General features: G+C 46.8%; 2 protein-coding genes across 4 annotated transcripts in view; one reads left to right on the top strand and one right to left on the bottom strand.

The window, feature by feature from the left end:
* LOC5571436 (nucleolysin TIA-1) overlaps positions 1-16,988 on the top strand; it is an 824,623-nt gene extending 807,635 nt beyond the window's left edge. For all 3 annotated transcript variants that reach the window (XM_001659636.2, XM_021838196.1, XM_021838197.1), the window contains 4 exons: positions 423-615; positions 678-1,001; positions 1,071-1,218; positions 9,597-16,988. In XM_001659636.2, the coding sequence (XP_001659686.2) occupies positions 423-615; positions 678-1,001; positions 1,071-1,218; positions 9,597-9,638 (707 nt within the window). In that variant the 3' untranslated portion in view covers positions 9,639-16,988. The remainder of the gene's footprint in view (positions 1-422; positions 616-677; positions 1,002-1,070; positions 1,219-9,596) is intronic.
* On the bottom strand, positions 5,618-6,800 carry LOC110674183. Its single transcript, XM_021838199.1, has 2 exons — positions 5,977-6,800; positions 5,618-5,907 (listed from the first exon to the last, which is right to left on the bottom strand). Exons 1-2 carry the CDS (start codon positions 6,661-6,663, stop codon positions 5,695-5,697), a joined length of 900 nt encoding a protein of 299 aa, XP_021693891.1. The 5' UTR covers positions 6,664-6,800; the 3' UTR covers positions 5,618-5,694.
* Positions 16,989-17,915: the final 927 nt, after the last annotated feature.

The raw sequence follows: 17,915 nt of genomic DNA, 5'->3' as shown, positions 1-17,915 counted from the left end.
TGAATTTGACGGCTCCTTTTCTAAGATTCCTGTAAGATATTTTCAAAAGCATATTCTAATATTCAGATACTTTATAGAGATAACTAAAAAGCTTTCAGAAAGTATCATGGACCAGTGGGGTCACACGCAGATTATGTCATGCTTGTAGTAGAGGAGAAGGACATTCCAAAACCTCCTAGATTCAAGTGACATAATCTGTACATGACTCCTATCTGCAATCACTACGCAAAACATGACTGCAGATATCGGAATGATCCTTTCTGAGCTCCATACGTCCATAGTCAATTTTATTCCATTTTTCTTCAAACTCATTTTTCGGCTAACCACAGTTTCCTCTTTTCCTCATAAATATTAATTTTCCACTCTTCTTAACCGAGAGCTTCTAACGCAACGATAAAATACCGCTTTGCCTCCCATTGCAGTGAACGCCAAGCCGCTCACCTTCGACGAGGTCTACAACCAGAGCAGTCCAACCAACTGTACCGTGTACTGCGGAGGAGTCGGCGGAACCCTGGCCGGAGGATTGAGCGAAGAGATCCTGCAGAAGACGTTCTCTCCGTTCGGGACCATTCAGGAGATCCGCGTCTTCAAGGACAAGGGATATGCTTTTGTGAGGTGAGTTATTCTGTCGCGAGGGGATTAGGACTACGATTCTAATTTGGTTCCGCCTTCTGCAGATTCTCGACCAAGGAAGCCGCCACCCATGCCATCGTCGCCGTACACAACTCGGAAATCAACGCTCAAACGGTCAAATGCTCCTGGGGTAAGGAAAGTGGCGACCCGAACAATGCTCCGTCGCTGGCGAGTCAAGCCCTGAGCCAGGCTGGATTCCCCTTCAACACGGCTTACGGCCAGCAGGTTGCGGGCTACTGGTATCCACCTGCTCCGACCTATCCGACGACGCCAGCTCCGGCCGCTGCCCCGCTACAGAGCCAGTTCCTACAGGGCATGCAGGGCTACACGTACGGACAGTTCGCCGGCTACCAGCAGGGTTATATGGGGTAAGTACCTGGGAGGGTTCTGACTTGGAGAAACTTGGTAGTTCAACGATGTATTCACTCGTCCCACAGAATGGGCATGCAGCTGCCAGGAGCCTGGCCTGGTGTCCCGACTCAAGCGCAGATCCCTGCCACCGCTCAGCAACTGGCACAGGCCGGCGTCGGAGGAGCCCTTCCACAGGCTGCCGGTGTCGTCGCCTACCCGATGCAGCAATTCCAGGTGAGCTCACCGATCCACACTCCTCTCGTCGGTTTCTAGTGCTAGTTTACATAAGTTGATGCTTAGCTTTTCAAGGCTTTTGTTGTATGCTTAGGTTTCATTGGGGGAGCTATTGAGAGATGCTCACATCTATGGTTTACATTACACGCACAGCCGCACAAACATATATGGCACATTACAGTTTATTTTTGTAAAATTTTTAAGTTGAACCTTTTTGCGCTGCATTTGCTTTGATCAGAACAATAATATCGGATGTTTCAATAAAGATCTTGTAACTTGAAAGTTACACTAAATCAATTAATCTACGTAGAGTATATACTAGTCCTCAAGTACCATGGAGATGTTAACGAGCAGATTTTATTATGCTTTGGATGACTTCCCGTTGTACTTTGAAGCTCAACGGTCAACTCTGCAAACAGTGAAAGTTTGCGCATTATCTTTCTAGGTGTCATCGTTATAATCAACAAGCTTCCGGAGTAGTTTTGAAAAGTTAACGGTGGGAGCTGTGGGAAGCTACTGGAGAAACTTCAGGAAGCCTTTTCTTTTGAAACCATATGTATGATCTTTGGGAACATTTTGAACAGACCTTTAGAAGCTTCTGTAGACGCTTTGGCAAGACTGTCTAGATGCTTTGGGAAGTCCATATAGAAGCTTTGACAAGCTTCAGTAAATGCTTTGGCAAGCTCCCGAAAAACCTCTGAAGATCTTCTGTAGAATCTTTTAGAAGCTTCAGTAGAAGCTTCGAGCAGCTTCTGTTGATGCTTTGAAAAGCTTCCGAAGAAACTATGGCGAATTTTTAAAGCATCCGCTGAAACTTTAGGCAGCTTCTGCTGAAGCTCTGGGAGCCATTTTGTAGTAGCTATTAGAAGCTTCTGTATAAACTATGGTACGCTTCCATATTTAGAAGATAGATACATTGGTTTCTGTCGGAACATTTTCGAAAATTATCAAAAATCTTGTAAGAAGTACTGCCTCAGAGAGCTTCTGCAGTTCTCCAACAGATGTAGTTTGGTTTTCAGTCTGATCTTCTCTGAAATATAGCAAGACTTTCTTTAAGCATCTACTAGAATTTTTCTGTAATTCAGGATTCAGTATTAGATCCAATGAAATGCCATGCTTCCCATCAGAAGTCTTCCGGGCTTCCAGTCGGAAGACCTCTGGGCTTCTAGTCGGAAGTCCTCCGGGCTTCGAGCCAGAACTTCTTCTGGCTTTGAGCCAGAATTTCTCCAGTCTTCAAATCAAATATCCATCGGGCTCTAGGCCAGAGGTTTTGAGTCCAGAAGTCCCTCCAGGCTTTAATTCGGAAGTCAATTCGGTAAACCTCCGGGCTTCAATACGGAAGTGCTCCGGGCCTCGAGCCAAAAGCCCGCCGAAGTCTTCCGTACTGCGATTCAGAAGTTCTCTAGGCTTCGAGTTAGAAATGCTCCGATATTCTAGCCACAAGTCCTCCGGGCTTTGAGCCAGAAGTACCCAGAGCTTCCAGGCAGAAGTTTTCCAAGCTTCGAGCCAGATATACTTCGCACTTCGATCCAGAAGTCCACCGGGTTTTGAGCCAGAAGTCCTCAAGACTACGAGCCAGAAGTCCTCCGGGCTTTGAGCCAGAAGTCATCCGGGCTTCGAGCCAGAAGTCCTCCGGGCTTTGAGCTCAGTCAAGAAGCTTTTCAGGCATTGAGCCCAGAAGTCCTTCGGGCTTCAATTCGGAAGTCCTTCGGGTTTCAATCCGGCAGTCCTCCGGGCTTCGAGCAAGAAGTCCTCCGGGCTTCAAGCCAGAAATCCTCCAGGCTTCGAACCAGAAGTCCTCCGGGCTTCGAGCCAGAAGACCTCCGGGCTTCGAGCCAGAAGTCCTCCGGGCTTCGAGCCAGAATACTGGCTTACAGAAGTCCTCCGGGCTTCGAACCAGAAGTCCTCCAGGCTTCGAGCCAGAATTTTTCCAGAGTTCGAGCCAGAAGTCCTCCGGGCTTCGAGCCAGAAGTCCTCCGGGCTTCAATTCGGAAGTCCATCGGGTTTCAATCTGGCAGTTCTCCGGGCTTCGAGCCAGAAGTCCTCCGGGCTTCAAGCCAGAAGTCCTCCGGTCTTCGAGCCAGAAGTTCTCCGGGCTTCGAGCCAGAAGACCTCCGGGCTTCGAGCCAGAATACTGGCTCACAGAAGTCCTCCGGGCTTCGAACCAGAAGTCCTCCAGGCTTCGAGCCAGAATTCCTCCAGAGTTCGAGCCTGAAGATCTCCGGGCTTCGAGCCAGAATTCCTCCGGGCTTCCAGCCAGAAGTCCTCCGGGCTTCGAGCCAGAAGACCTCCGGGCTTCAGCCAGAATACTGGCTCACAGCCAGAATTCTTCCAGAGTTCGAGCCAGAAGTCCTCCGGGCTTCGAGCCAGAAGTCCTCCGGGCTTCAATTCGGAAGTCCTCTGGGCTTCAATTCGGACGCCCTTCGGGCTTCAATCTGGCAGTCCTCCGGGCTTCGAGCCAGAAGTCCTCCGGGCTTCGAGCCAGAAGTCCTCCGGGCTTCGAGCCAGAAGTCCTCCGGGCTTCGAGCCAGAAGTCCTCCGGGCTTCGAGCAAGAAGTCCTCCGGGCTTCGAGCCAGAAGTACTCCGGGCTTCGAGCCAGAAATCCTCCGGGCTTCGAGCCAGAAATCCTCCGGGCTTCGAGCCAGAATTCTGGCTCACATAAGTCCTCCGGGCTTCGAACCAGAAGTCCTCCAGGCTTCGAGCCAGAATTCTTCCAGAGTTCGAGCCAGAAGTCCTCCGGGCTTCGAGCCAGAAGTCCTCCGGGCTTCAATTCGGAAGTCCTCCGGGCTTCAATTCGGAAGTCCTTCGGGCTTCAATCTGGCAGTCCTCCGGGCTTCGAGCCAGAAGTCCTCCGGGCTTCGAGCCAGAAGTCCTCCGGGCTTCGAGCCAGAAGTCCTCCGGGCTTCGAGCCAGAAGTCCTCCGGGCTTCAATTCGGAAGTCCTCCGGGCTTCAATTCGGAAGTCCTTCGGGCTTCAATCTGGCAGTCCTCCGGGCTTCGAGCCAGAAGTCCTCCGGGCTTCGAGCCAGAATTCTGGCTCACATAAGTCCTCCGGGCTTCGAGCCAGAAGTCCTCCGGGCTTCGAGCCTGAAGTCCTCCGGGCTTCGAGCCAGATGTCCTCCGGGCTTCGAGCCAGAAGTCCTCCGGGCTTCGAGCCAGAAGTCCTCCGGGCTTCGAGCCAGAAGTCCTCCGGGCTTCGAGCCAGAAGTCCTCCGGGCTTCAATTCGGAAGTCCTCCGGGCTTCAATTCGGAAGTCCTTCGGGCTTCAATCTGGCAGTCCTCCGGGCTTCGAGCCAGAAGTCCTCCGGGCTTCGAGCCAGAAGTCCTCCGGGCTTCGAGCCAGAAGTCCTCCGGGCTTCGAGCCAGAAGTCCTCCGGGCTTCAATTCGGAAGTCCTCCGGGCTTCAATTCGGAAGTCCTTCGGGCTTCAATCTGGCAGTCCTCCGGGCTTCGAGCCAGAAGTCCTCCGGGCTTCGAGCCAGAAGTCCTCCGGGTTTCGAGCCAGAAGTCCTCCGGGCTTCGAGCCAGAAGTCCTCCGGGCTTCGAGCCAGAATTCTGGCTCACATAAGTCCTCCGGGCTTCGAGCCAGAAGTCCTCCGGGCTTCGAGCCAGAAGTCCTCCGGGCTTCGAGCCAGATGTCCTCCGGGCTTCGAGCCAGAAGTCCTCCGGGCTTCGAGCCAGAAGTCCTCCGGGCTTCGAGCCAGAAGTCCTCCGGGCTTCGAGCCAGAAGTCCTCCGGGCTTCGGGCCAGAAATCCTCCGGGCTTCGAGCCAGAAGTCCTCCGGGCTTCGAGCCAGAAGTCCTCCGGGCTTCGAGCCAGAAGTCCTCCGGGCTTCGAGCCAGAAGTCCTCCGGGCTTCGAGCCAGAAGTCCTCCGGGCTTCGAGCCAGAAGTCCTCCGGGCTTCGAGCCAGAAGTCCTCCGGGCTTCGAGCCAGAAGTCCTCCGGGCTTCGAGCCAGAAGTCCTCCGGGCTTCGAGCCAGAAGTCCTCCGGGCTTCGAGCCAGAAGTCCTCCGGGCTTCGAGCCAGAAGTCCTCCGGGCTTCGAGCCAGAAGTCCTCCGGGCTTCGGGCCAGAAATCCTCCGGGCTTCGAGCCAGAAGTCCTCCGGGCTTCGAGCCAGAAGTCCTCCGGGCTTCGAGCCAGAAGTCCTCCGGGCTTCGAGCCAGAAGTCCTCCGGGCTTCGAGCCAGAAGTCCTCCGGGCTTCGAGCCAGAAGTCCTCCGGGCTTCGAGCCAGAAGTCCTCCGGGCTTCGAGCCAGAAGTCCTCCGGGCTTCGAGCCAGAAGTCCTCCGGGCTTCGAGCCAGAAGTCCTCCGGGCTTCGAGCCAGAAGTCCTCCGGGCTTCGAGCCAGAAGTCCTCCGGGCTTCGAGCCAGAAGTCCTCCGGGCTTCGAGCCAGAAGTCCTCCGGGCTTCGAACCAGAAGTCCTCCGGGCTTCGAGCCAGAAGTCCTCCGGGCTTCAATTCGGAAGTCCTTCGGGCTTCAATCTGGCAGTCCTCCGGGCTTCGAGCCAGAAGTCCTCCGGGCTTCGAGCCAGAATTCTGGCTCACATAAGTCCTCCGGGCTTCGAGCCAGAAGTCCTCCGGGCTTCGAGCCAGAAGTCCTCCGGGCTTCGAGCCAGATGTCCTCCGGGCTTCGAGCCAGAAGTCCTCCGGGCTTCGAGCCAGAAGTCCTCCGGGCTTCGAGCCAGAAGTCCTCCGGGCTTCAATTCGGAAGTCCTCCGGGCTTCAATTCGGAAGTCCTTCGGGCTTCAATCTGGCAGTCCTCCGGGCTTCGAGCCAGAAGTCCTCCGGGCTTCGAGCCAGAAGTCCTCCGGGCTTCGAGCCAGAAGTCCTCCGGGCTTCGAGCCAGAAGTCCTCCGGGCTTCAATTCGGAAGTCCTTCGGGCTTCAATCTGGCAGTCCTCCGGGCTTCGAGCCAGAAGTCCTTCGGGCTTCGAGCCAGAAGTCCTCCGGGCTTCGAGCCAGAAGTCCTCCGGGCTTCGGGCCAGAAATCCTCCGGGCGACGAGCCAGAAGACCTCCGGGCTTCGAGCCAGAATTCTGGCTCACATAAGTCCTCCGGGCTTCGAGCCAGAAGTCCTCCGGGCTTTGAGCCAGAAGTCCTCCGGGCTTCGAGCCAGAAGTTCTCCGGGCTTCGAGCCAGAAGTCCTCCGGGCATCAATTCGGAAGTCCTTCGGGCTTCAATCTGGCAGTCCTCCGGGCTTCGAGCCAGAAGTCCTCCGGGCTTCGAGCCAGAAGTCCTCCGGGCTTCGGGCCAGAAATCCTCCGGGCGACGAGCCAGAAGACCTCCGGGCTTCGAGCCAGAATTCTGGCTCACATAAGTCCTCCGGGCTTCGAGCCAGAAGTCCTCCGGGCTTCGAGCCAGAAGTCCTCCGGGCTTCGAACCAGAAGTTCTCCGGGCTTCGAACCAGAAGTCCTCCGGGATTCGAACCAGAAGTCCTCCGGGCTTCATGTCAGAAGACCTCCGGGCTCCATGTCAGAAGAACTCCGGGCTTCATGTCAGTAGACCTCCGGGATTCGAACCAGAAGTCCTCCGGGCTTCATGTCAGAAGACCTCCGGGCTTCATGTCAGAAGAACTCCGGGCTTCATGTCAGTAGACCTCCGGGCCTCGAGACAGAAATCAATTGGGCTTCGAGACAGAAGTCCTCTGGGCTTCGAGACAGAAGTCCTCTGGGCTTCGAGCCCAAAAGTCCTCTAGGCTTCTAGCCAGAAGTCCTGCGGGCTTGGAGCCAGAAGTCTCTGGGCTTCGAGCCAGAAGTCCTCTGGGCTTCGAGCCAGAAGTCCTCCGGGCTTCGAGCCAGAAGTCCTCCGGGCTTCGAGCCAGAAGTCCTCCGGGCTTCGAGCCAGAAGTCCTCCGGGCTTCGAGCCAGAAGTCCTCCGGGCTTCGAGCCAGATGTCCTCCGGGCTTCGAGCCAGAAGTCCTCCGGGCTTCGAGCCAGAAGTCCTCCGGGCTTCGAGCCAGAAGTCCTCCGGGCTTCGAGCCAGAAGTCCTCCGGGCTTCGAGCCAGAAATCCTCCGGGCGACGAGCCAGAAGACCTCCGGGCTTCGAGCCAGAATTATGGCTCACATAAGTCCTCCGGGCTTCGAACGAGAAGACCTCCAGGCTTCGTGCCAGAATTCCTCCGGAGTTCGAGCCAGAAGTCCTCCGGGCTTCGAACCAGAAGTTCTCCGGACTTCGAACCAGAAGTCCTCCGAGATTCGAACCAGAAGTCCTCCGGGATTCATGTCAGAAGACCTCCGGGCTTCATGTCAGAAGAACTCCGGGCTTCATGTCAGTAGACCTCCGGGCCTCGAGACAGAAATCAAGTGGGCTTCGAGACAGAAGTCCTCTGGGCTTCGAGCCCAAAAGTCCTCTAGGCTTCTAGCCAGAAGTCCTGTGGGCTTGGAGCCAGAAGTCCTCTGGGCTTCGAGCCAGAAGACCTCCGGGCTTCGAGCCAGAAATTCTCCGGGCTTCGAGCCCAAAAGTTCTCCGGGTTTCGAGCCCAGAATTCCTCCGGGCTTCGAACCTACAAGTTGTCCGCACTTCGGGCTCAGAAGTCCTCCGGGCTTCGGGCTCAAAACTCCTTCGGGCTTGGAACCAGAAGTCCTCCTGGCTTTGAACCAGGAGTCCTCCGGGCTTCGAACCAGAAGTGCTCCAGGCTTCCAGTCAGAAGTATTCCGGGGCTCGAGTAAGAATCCTCCGGGCATCGAGCCAGAAGTCCTCCGGGCTTCGAGCCTAGAATTCCTCCGTGCTTCGACACAAAAGTCCTCCGGGCTTCCGCCCAGAATTTCTCCGGACTTCGACCCAGAAGTTCTCCAGGCTTCAACCCAAAAGTCCAGGCTTCGAGCCAGAAGTCCTCCGGGCTTCGAGCCAGAAGTCCTCCGGGCTTCGAACCAGAAGTGCTCCGGGCTTCCAGTCAGAAGTATTCCGGGGCTCGAGTAAGAATCCTCCGGGCATCGAGCCAGAAGTCCTCCGGGCTTCGAGCCTAGAATTCCTCCGTGCTTCGACACAAGAGTCCTCCGGGCTTCCACCCAGAATTTCTCAGGACTTCGACCCAGAAGTTCTCCAGGCTTCAACCCAAAAGTCCAGGCTTCGAGCCAGAAGTCCTCCGGGCTTCGAGCCAGAAGTCCTCCGGGCTTCGAGCCAGAAGTTCTCCGGGCTTCGAGCCAGAAATCCTCCGGGCGTCGAGCCAGAAGACCTCCGGGCTTCGAGCCAGAATTCTGGCTCACATAAGTCCTCCGGACTTCGAACCAGTAGTCCTCCAGGCTTCAAGCCAGAATTCCTCCGGAGTTCGAGCCGGAAGTCCTCCGGGCTTCGAACCAGAAGTTCTCCGGGCTTCGAACCAGAAGTCCTCCGGGCTTCGAACCAGAAGTCCTCCGGGCTTCATGTCAGAAGACCTCCGGGCTTCGAGACAGAAATCAAGTGGGCTTCGAGACAGAAGTCCTCTAGGCTTCGAGCCCAAAAGTCCTCTAGGCTTCTAGCCAGAAGTCCTGCGGGCTTGGAGCCAGAAGTCCTCTGGGCTTCGAGCCAGAAGACCTCCGGGCTTCGAACCAGAAATTCTCCGGGCTTCGAGCCCAGTTCTCCGAATTTCGAGCCCAGAATTCCTCCAGGCTTCGAACCTACAAGTTGTCCAGACTTTGGGCTCAGAAGTCCTCCGGGCTTCGGGCTCAAAACTCCTTCGGGCTTGGAACCAGAAGTCCTCCTGGCTTTGAACCTGAAATGCGCCAGGCTTCCAGTCAGAAGTATTCCGGGTTTCGAGTAAGAATCCTCCGGGCATCGAGTCCAGAAGTCCTCCGGGCTTCGAGCCTAGAATTCCTCTGTGCTTCGACACAAAAGTCCTCCGGGCTTCGAGCCAGAAGTCCTCCGGGCTTCGAACCAGAAGTCCTCCGGGCTTCGACCCAGAAGTCCTTCGGGCTTCGAGCCAGAAGTCCTCCGGGCTTCAAGCCAGAAGTCTTCCGGGCTTCGAGCCAAAAGTCCATCGGGCTTCAACCCAGAAGTCCTTCAGGCTTCAACCCAAAAATCCTCTGGACTTCGAGCCAGAAGTTCTCCGAACTTCAAGCCAGAAGTCTTCCGGGCTTCCACCCAATAGTCTTCCAGGCTTTAAGCTGCAAATTGAAAATGATCAATATTACTTGAACGATTTGAAGTTGTGTCGAATATGGCGACCGTAATACTACTATAGCAGAAAACATGAAGCAAAGTACATGTACGAAGCATGTCTCATTTTTTAAATACTATGCAGCACGCATGAAAAATCTTATGTTTTCTTATTTTACCAACTACACTGAAACAAATCGAAACCTAACAACTTGTCGTAATGATGTTCCATACTAATCCATTTTTGTTTCATATCTTACTCTCTTCTCTTCCAACTTTTCTTCCGAAACGATTCTTATACTTTCAGTTAGCTGACGATGAATGGCTAGCGCCCAGCCTTCTAGTGTAGCTCCCTTGATGGCCATCGTCACTGTGCGGCTGTGCGGTGCCACAGCACAAGTAGAGCTCCCTCCCCTCCCTTCTGATTCCGCAGATCAATCAGTCAGTCAAGCAAACCCAAATTCCGTGTTCCTTCATGACCACGTCGCGCAATTTGGCACGGCCATCACCAACGGTGGGAGGATCGCAAACCAAAAAAAACAAAAATCAAACAATGAAACAAAGCCTCTCAGTGCTGAGTCCACAGAGGGCACCACTAGTTTTATCTCGCATTTTCCGGTCGATAGTCCGAGCGAAAATGGCAAAAGTAGGCGCGTTGAAACAAGCGACGTTATTGAAGCGATTTGTGAAAACAAAACTTAAAGTATTACACATACACTGAGAAAAAAAGGTTGGTGATTGTACCAAGAAAAAAAATAACAAAAAAAAATAAAACACAAACACACACATGGCATATAAGAAAATTGACATAATTGGTAAGACATACCCTTAGATAGTAACAATGAAAGAAGCAGCGTTAACGACGTTTGTAAATATAATATTGGAATTAAATGAAGAGAAAGAGGTGAGAAACCTGCTTAAATCATGTGAGAGAAAGCGAATTGTAGACAGGTAAGACATGCAGCAATTGGAAAATATTCACACATATTAGAAACACATGCAGCTCTGAATCGTCCAGCGAAGTGAAAGAGAAACAACCCAAACCGAATCAAAGTCGGAAGCGCACTTTTCGAATCATTTGTTTGTATCCGCAAAACAGTCGTCTAGTAAGTCCATCTCACGATCACACAAAGTATTAGACCGTTTATTTTACGACTTGCGTGTTTTTCGAGTCGCTCTATTTTCGGAGGTTTTTATAACGAAATCAAAACTAACGGAACGAAAGAGTTATTTTTCGATATGATTGTTTCAAACCAGTATGATTGTTGAATCAAACGACAAAACCATAGTGCAAAAATACCGTATTTTAGTACAATCAATCGTTTTTCTTTTCGAATTCTATTTTTTCTATTTACTTTTTTGCCAATGAAGACAACCAAACTTAGAAACAGATTGCGGTACATCCGGTTTTAGCGAATAGAAGGAGAAACACATCACAACGTATGAGAATTGGGCAAGAATTTCGCGCTCTCTCTTCACACTTGCACATAAAACGTACATGGATATAATACACTCTTATACATATACAAGAACAAACAACATAGATAGGGATTATTTTAAAGAAGTACACGTGAAGGGAGGATAAATGCAAATAACACAAATTTACAGAATTGAAAAGGCAAATCAGTTGGGCCCTTTATCTTTAATCGCAGTAAACCACAAACCAGCAAACCAACTTACACATACAACAATAGCTGATGGTATGAAGAATGCCACTAACACTACTTTATTTAAGGAATTGGGTCTCCGAGTGGATCGCCCGCTAAAAAAACAACCAAACCACAATGTTAGTGAGTAGAGAAAGTATTAACAAACCATCTTAAACGAACAAGCAAGCAAGTAAACCTTAACCAATAAAACAAAATCAAACAAACAACATTTAACACAAACACACCCATGCATACGCCACGAAGCAATTACCTAGAAAAGATGAAATGAAGAAAAAACATACAATTAACTTTATTGGAAGCTATGGACAAACTATGTTCGAAGCACACTCACACACTAACTTGAAATACTACATTTATAAACAAGGGAAGAAACCATGGAAATACGTTGAACAGTAGTAGTCAATACTAAACATAATCTTGTAGATCGTAGTAGGCGCACATAATTTTAGTGTAATTCTTTTTTGAAACCCGTTCATTGAATGCTTCGTCGTCGTGTGGAAACCCCGTGCGAGGACTTTGATTTGTGAGACGATGTTAGAGCCGACCAAAACCCGTTCGTATGACGCGACACGACACTGTGTTGTATTCGACCTTCTTCCAGAACCCCTTAAAACTCTACCCCCCTACCCCTATGCCCCCTCGTTCAACAGTAGTGTCTAATGAAAACTAGTTGTGTTGTTAGTGAGTAACTGCTTTGTTACATCCTACCCGGTGAACCTGTCTAAGAAACATGAAATCACGCCAAAACGGTTCGATCTTTGATGGTAGTAGTGAAGTGTGCTGTTGCTCTCCGCAGAGCTCAATCTCCCCCCGTTTTTTTCAGTTCTGTCGATTTTTGTCGACAGGGGAACCGTTCCTCAGTTGACACAATCGTTTTGTATGTTCAAAATCGCGCAAAGTAGGCACCGTCTTTCTTCCTATCTGGTTGGACGGAACACGTCAAAGTAGCCATTGATTTTCTGTAGGTTTGTATAGATGGAAGTGGAGAACCGCAAACTAGTAAAATCAATCCCAGCAACCGAGGAAGTTTTTTTGAGGCAGAGAATAATGCAATCAAGTCTTCTAGTGGAACGAAAGAAAAAGAAGGATAGTTAAAAACGAAAGAAGAGCGATTGCTAGATCGAGAAAGGGACGCTAGGAAAGTAAGTAAGACAGAAAACTATTGAGAATCACTCCCAGATTTTTTGACAGGAGGCAACCATATCTTTATATATACATATAGTCAGAACGGAAAAGAGTATGGACACTAGAAAAAAATCCAATGGGTTAGGGCAGTGACCGGCATTACACTATAGCGATTAGTTGGCCGCTAGGAAAGGCAAAACCAGTTTCCACCCGTTCCAAGCTCAGTTCCAGTTTTTTCCCTTAGCAGCAGCAACAACAACGGTGGCATTTCTATGAACGCACACTTACCCAGGCAGACATTCACGAGAAAAAAAACATTAACAGGTGGTATGCGTTGAGAAGGTGAGCAATGGTGGAATACGAACATGTGAAATGATTTTTTTTTTTTCATGAAAAGAGACTCTTCTTCTTTTGTTCCTATTGAGACGGCCATATTTGTATTCTAAATGAATCTATGACGAAAGGTCGAAAGACAAAACGATGGAAGAACAAAAGGCCGAAGTTGTAAAAGTTCGAAACTATTTTTTTACGAACAGATAATATTTCATGAAGCTGTGCTTAAGCCTAGGCTTTAGAGCCAAGATACAAGGATGAAATACCTGTGTCTCATTCTAAGAGAAAAGACATTCGGACCTATTGGAGTGTGCATTAACTAGAATGGAATAGAAGAGAGAATTTCGCAAGAAGCCTATCGCTTTCAAAATGTTGTCCTTTCAAGTTTTTATCCTTCCGACGTTTTGTCTTTCTGAGTCTTGTTTCTGAACCATTTTCACGACTTAATATTTTTAAATATTGTCCAAAAATAGTTGTAAATTAATAACGAGAGCCTCTGTATTCTGAAATGAGAATCATTTTACATGTTTGTATTAAAAGAAAGCTCTGGAGTTGAAGCAAGTTGTCAGTGAAAGAGATGTGTCTTTTCAGAATTTTCAAATTTGTTTTCTAGGCTCAACAGATTTATTGTTATTTCATTGCAATCTTGGTGAAGGGAGATTTTCGGATCAACAATCGCAACAACCAATCTCTTGGTTGTTTGCAAATAAGGTTAATAATCTTGCAGTTCTAAAAAAGTCCTCCGGGCGTCGAGCCAAGAAGTCCTACGAGCTTCGAGCTAGAGATCCTCCGGACATCGAGCCAGAAGTCCTCCGGGCTTCGAGCCAGAAGTCCTCCGAGCTTCGAGCCAAAAGTCCTCCGGGCTTCGAGCCAGAAGTCCTCCAGGATTCGAGCCAGAAGTCCTCCGGGCTTCGAGCCAGAAGTCCTCCGGGCTTCGAACCAGAAGTCCTCCGGGCTTCGAACCAGAAGTCCTCCGGGCTTCGAACCAGAAGTCCTCCGGGCTTCGAACCAGAAGTCCTCCGGGCTTCGAACCAGAAGTCCTCCGGGCTTCAAGCCAGAAGTCCTCCGGGCTTCGAGCCCGAAGTCCTCTGGGCTTGGAGCCAGAAGTCCTCTGGGCTTCGAGCCAGAAGTCCTCTGGGCTTCGAGCTAGAAGTCCTCCGGGCTTCGAGCCAGAAGTCCTCCGGGCTTCGAGCCAGAAGTCCTCCGGGCTTCGAGCCAGAAGTCCTCCGTGCTTTGAGCCAGAAGTCCTTCGGGCTAAGAGCCCCTTCGGTGCTCCTAGCATCGAACTAGAAACCCTCCGGGCTTCGATCCAGAAGTCCTAAGAATTGCTGTAAAATCTTTCAATGATACTCATTGTCAAGTCTGATCCAACTCCAGAGAATTCCCACTTCCACCATCATGCTAAGTACTTTTAAATCGACTCAATGCTGCACAATTACGACAAAAATCAAACATGTAAATATGAAATCAAAACTTGAGCTGTTATTTAAAAGACCAGTAATTAAATGAACGAAACAAAACAGTAGCATTACACCTAAATCAAACAAATGCCCGATTATGCAATTCAATTTTAAACAAAGTTTTGGTTGTGACAAGGGCGAAAGCCTATCTAGCGAAATCAGACGGAAACCGAAACTTTAGATTGAAGAATCAGAATCAAAACTGTTTACTCGAAACGGCAAATACTTAATTATAAAAAAGAACGTTGCTCTTCATAAGTTTACTTTCAAAAGCACACAAAAATCAAAACAGCCAAAACCAAGCCGGAAATAAATAAGAAAACTAATTGTCAGACATTTGGAAGGCGTTCAGAGCATAAGCAAATGCATACAGACATACACACACTTTGCAAATGGCGTGAATACTAGCTAAAAAGAAAGCAAACACATGATAAGAAATAAAAGTAAAACATAAACTTAATTAATGGCAATCGAGAATTGTTGTACTATTGCAATAAACTCAAAATATTTAAAAACGCAAAACGACAAACGAAACATGAAATAATCAATCAACAGAACTCAGCGTTGATTTTCAGCAATAAACGGAAAGACAGTCAAACGAGAAGCGAGCAAAACAAGAAGCAAGAAGAAACCTAAGGTTGCAGGATCTAACCCTGGTAATTAAAAAAAATATTACTCGAAACTGAAAAGCATTAGAAAGCAACACAGTTCAATCCCTTGTGTGAATATCCTGTTATATTATTATCGTTCCCCTGTGTTCCAGTCTCAATCGTGTTAAGTTTTGGTTTTACCCTCTAGGAAAAAAATACTACTAATGCAAAGAACGAACATTGCGAATGAAAACTAAAACTCACATAAAGTAAAAGAAGAAAGAAACACACATACACACTCACACTTACTATCCTGTGATTTTAGCTGAAATTAGTGCAAAAAAAAGTAAGAATTGAAAAAAAAATGAAAACAAGAAACTACTGTTGGCTGTTGTTTAGAACTACGTTCTTGTTTTCTAACTTTGATTTACTTCGTTTCCGAATGTTCGGTTTCTTCACGGATTGGATTCAAAATCTATCGACTGTTGTATCAGCCTGTCACGTCCCGTTGCGTGGAATGTTCGAGCCGCCAACTTTCCACAATACCCTCTTCATTCTCCTGTTGAGATTCTTTTTTTTTTCGTTGACTTTCATTTCTGTTTGACTTGTTTTACTTTGTTTCGTTCTCCGTTCTAAAACCCCCTTTGAGGCAATTATCATTAATGGAACAAAATGTGGATAAATATTTTTAATGAAATTATATTAAAGTGAAAAGTAAGGAAAAATGAAAACACATAGATTAGTAAAATGAATATATTTATAGTGTTATACTTGAAAATAACAACATAACTGATATGAAAATATAAATTTATTATATATACATTAAACAAAAAAGGTAAATAAACAATATAATGAAATATAATATATGAATTGAATGTAAGGCATTTTTTACCAAGAAAAAAAAACAAGAAAAAGACAAAAAACCAATATATATACACAACACACATAAAATATATATTACGAGCATGGGAATGGCATAACAAACTGTGGAGTGGAATTATGGAAAATAACGAAGTAAATTTAAATAAATGAACAAAACCCAAAATTGTGAATAAGTAAAGGAATTATATACAAGCAAAAATTAATTATTTTGACGAAAGCAAAATCGAAAAAACATACTATATTTATAACAAAACAAGTAAGTAAACAACCAAGTACAGTTAAATGAGACCATAGTCAATAGCATACAATTATTGCAGCAGCAAAACACGACATGCATAAGTCACAAAAACACACAGACATTGAGCGGAAGGCTTTCTTTGTGTTACGAACACGGTTAGAAGAGAATGCTTGTGAAATGCTGTAGGAAATCAACAGGAAAGCTTTGAAACTCAAGCACAAAGCATTCATTTTGACCAGCTTGAAACGAAAGAGAGCCGAAAGCAAATATTAAAAGGAGAAAACAAACCTAGCAAGTAATAGAAACAAGTGAATTAAACAAAAAAACAAGAATATTGAATTAAGTGGGAAGACAAGATATTACAACATTTGCACACTATAGATGTAGAAGCACCAAAAACAAAACACAATGAATAAGCATAAATGAAATTGTTATAAACCAAGAGGAAAAAAAGATCAATTTAAGGAAAAAAAACTATCATAGAGAAAAATAACGCAGCAACCAAAAAGAAAAATAAAGAGTCCCAAGTAAACCGAAGAAAATCTTGTGAAAGACTTGGGTAAAAAACACAAAAAAACGATATTTAGTAGGCTGTGGTTTATAAAGGGTGTTTTGTTTCATCTTTTCTTCCAAGAATGAGAAAATAAAATGCAAAATTCGTCGGTGTGACCGGACAGCATGTGCCCCTCCAAACTTCCGGGCTCACTAAGAGTAAAGAAAGAAAACCACATACAAACATATATTAAAACGAGAAAAAAAATAAAATGCATTGCGCGAAAAGGCGCAAAATACACAAAGGTTTCCATTCGGCAAAACAAGCAGTGCGAGTTTTCTTTCTTTCCTCAGAGAAACAAAACGGCGGCACACAAAAAGCGATGGATCAAAGAAAAACTTTAAAAAAGAAACAAACCAAATCAGAGGAGAGAACCCATAGGAAAAGACAGAATCTTAAACATTTTGATAGGGTTACTGATATTTTTTCCAAAAAAAAAAGTATATATGAACCGTTTTTTTACCCATTTTGATAAAATTTGATAAAGCGAACAAAAAATGATGAGACAAAACAACGCCCCCAAGTAGCCAGACGAGGATATTATTGAGTAGAATAAAACAAAAAAAAAACAAGCACACATAAATCGAAAATATTTAAGCAAAAAAAAACAAAAACCACTTAAGAGAAGACATGGTCGGGAAAAAAGAACAACGCAAAAACATATGTTTAAAAACATAACCAGAAAAAAATAAACAAATATTCGTTGATAAAAATGAGTGAAAAATTTACAAATTACTATTATTTAACCAAACAACAAATAGAGCAGCGCAAACAGAGATTGCAAACAAGCATAAACAAAAAAAATACACCGCCACTGAAAAGATATTTCCGATAACAGAAAACAAAAACAATGGCAAACGAAATGAGCACATATTGGGTTTTGGTAATCAGCAAACAGCAAAAAGCAAAACAAACAGTTGAATGGCGAAAGCAGAAATCATTAGCAAGATTTGCACAGAGCAGAAGGGAAAGCATTTACAGACACAGACACACACACACAATTACACTGAGCAAAAAGAAAAATTGGTGAGGAGATAGCAGTAGATTGACGAAATACAATTATTGTAACGGAAGTAAGCAGAAAACTTGAGGAGAATGCAGAAAAAAAACAGTGGAGACAAAACTATATTAGAAATAACGTTATATATGAAAAGAAAAATTATCAATAAACATGGTAAACAAAAACAATAAGTTTGATGATATGTGATGACAAATCCTGTTGATTTTGAACCCTTTTTAAATATACAAATTGATAAAACATTGAAATTTTACCACTTCAAACTTTCTACAACTTGTTCAAGATACTCACTCAGTTCTTGTTGAGGAGGCTCATATCAAACTTATTAGGAGCTTTTTCGCTAGGTTCCAATTAGGTTTATAGTAGAGCCCTTATTGAGCTTGAAAACTGTCTAATATGATCCTAGAAACTTGATGGCAAGTTTAAAGTTTCTAAGATTTCCGCTCTGTACTTTATGTAGCCTAACATTCCGCATTTGTGGGGAGTAGTGCTTTATTCGTTGATTCTGTTGTTCGCTCTTTTAGGGCGACCAACGGAATCCGGAACAAATCACCTTTTTCCGTAACCAAACCCCAATATTTTCTTGTGGAAGTGCGGAGGACTCCTTGGCTACCATAAAACAAGTAACACGTCCACATTTCCCTCTCATTCTCAAATTGGCCTACATTCGTACGCAGCCGGCGCCATTATTGTTTGTTATATTAATAAGAGCGCCGGTAATTACACATTGAGGATGCTACTGATCCTGAGCACAGTC

Source organism: Aedes aegypti, chromosome 1 (assembly GCF_002204515.2).
Source record: "Aedes aegypti strain LVP_AGWG chromosome 1, AaegL5.0 Primary Assembly, whole genome shotgun sequence".
NCBI lineage: Eukaryota > Metazoa > Arthropoda > Insecta > Diptera > Culicidae > Aedes > Aedes aegypti.
The sequence above is the reverse complement of the archived record's forward strand: the minus strand, read 5'-3'. Positions and strand labels throughout refer to the sequence as shown.

Coding starts and splice junctions, on each gene's coding strand:
- LOC110674183 (XM_021838199.1), bottom strand. CDS start 6,663: ATGAAGCCCGGAGGACTTCTGGTTCGAATCCCGGAGGACTTCTGGTTC. Junction 5,908..5,976: donor TTCTGGCTCGAAGCCCGGAG/GACTGCCAGATT, acceptor TGAAGCCCGGAG/GACTTCTGGCTCGAAGCCCG.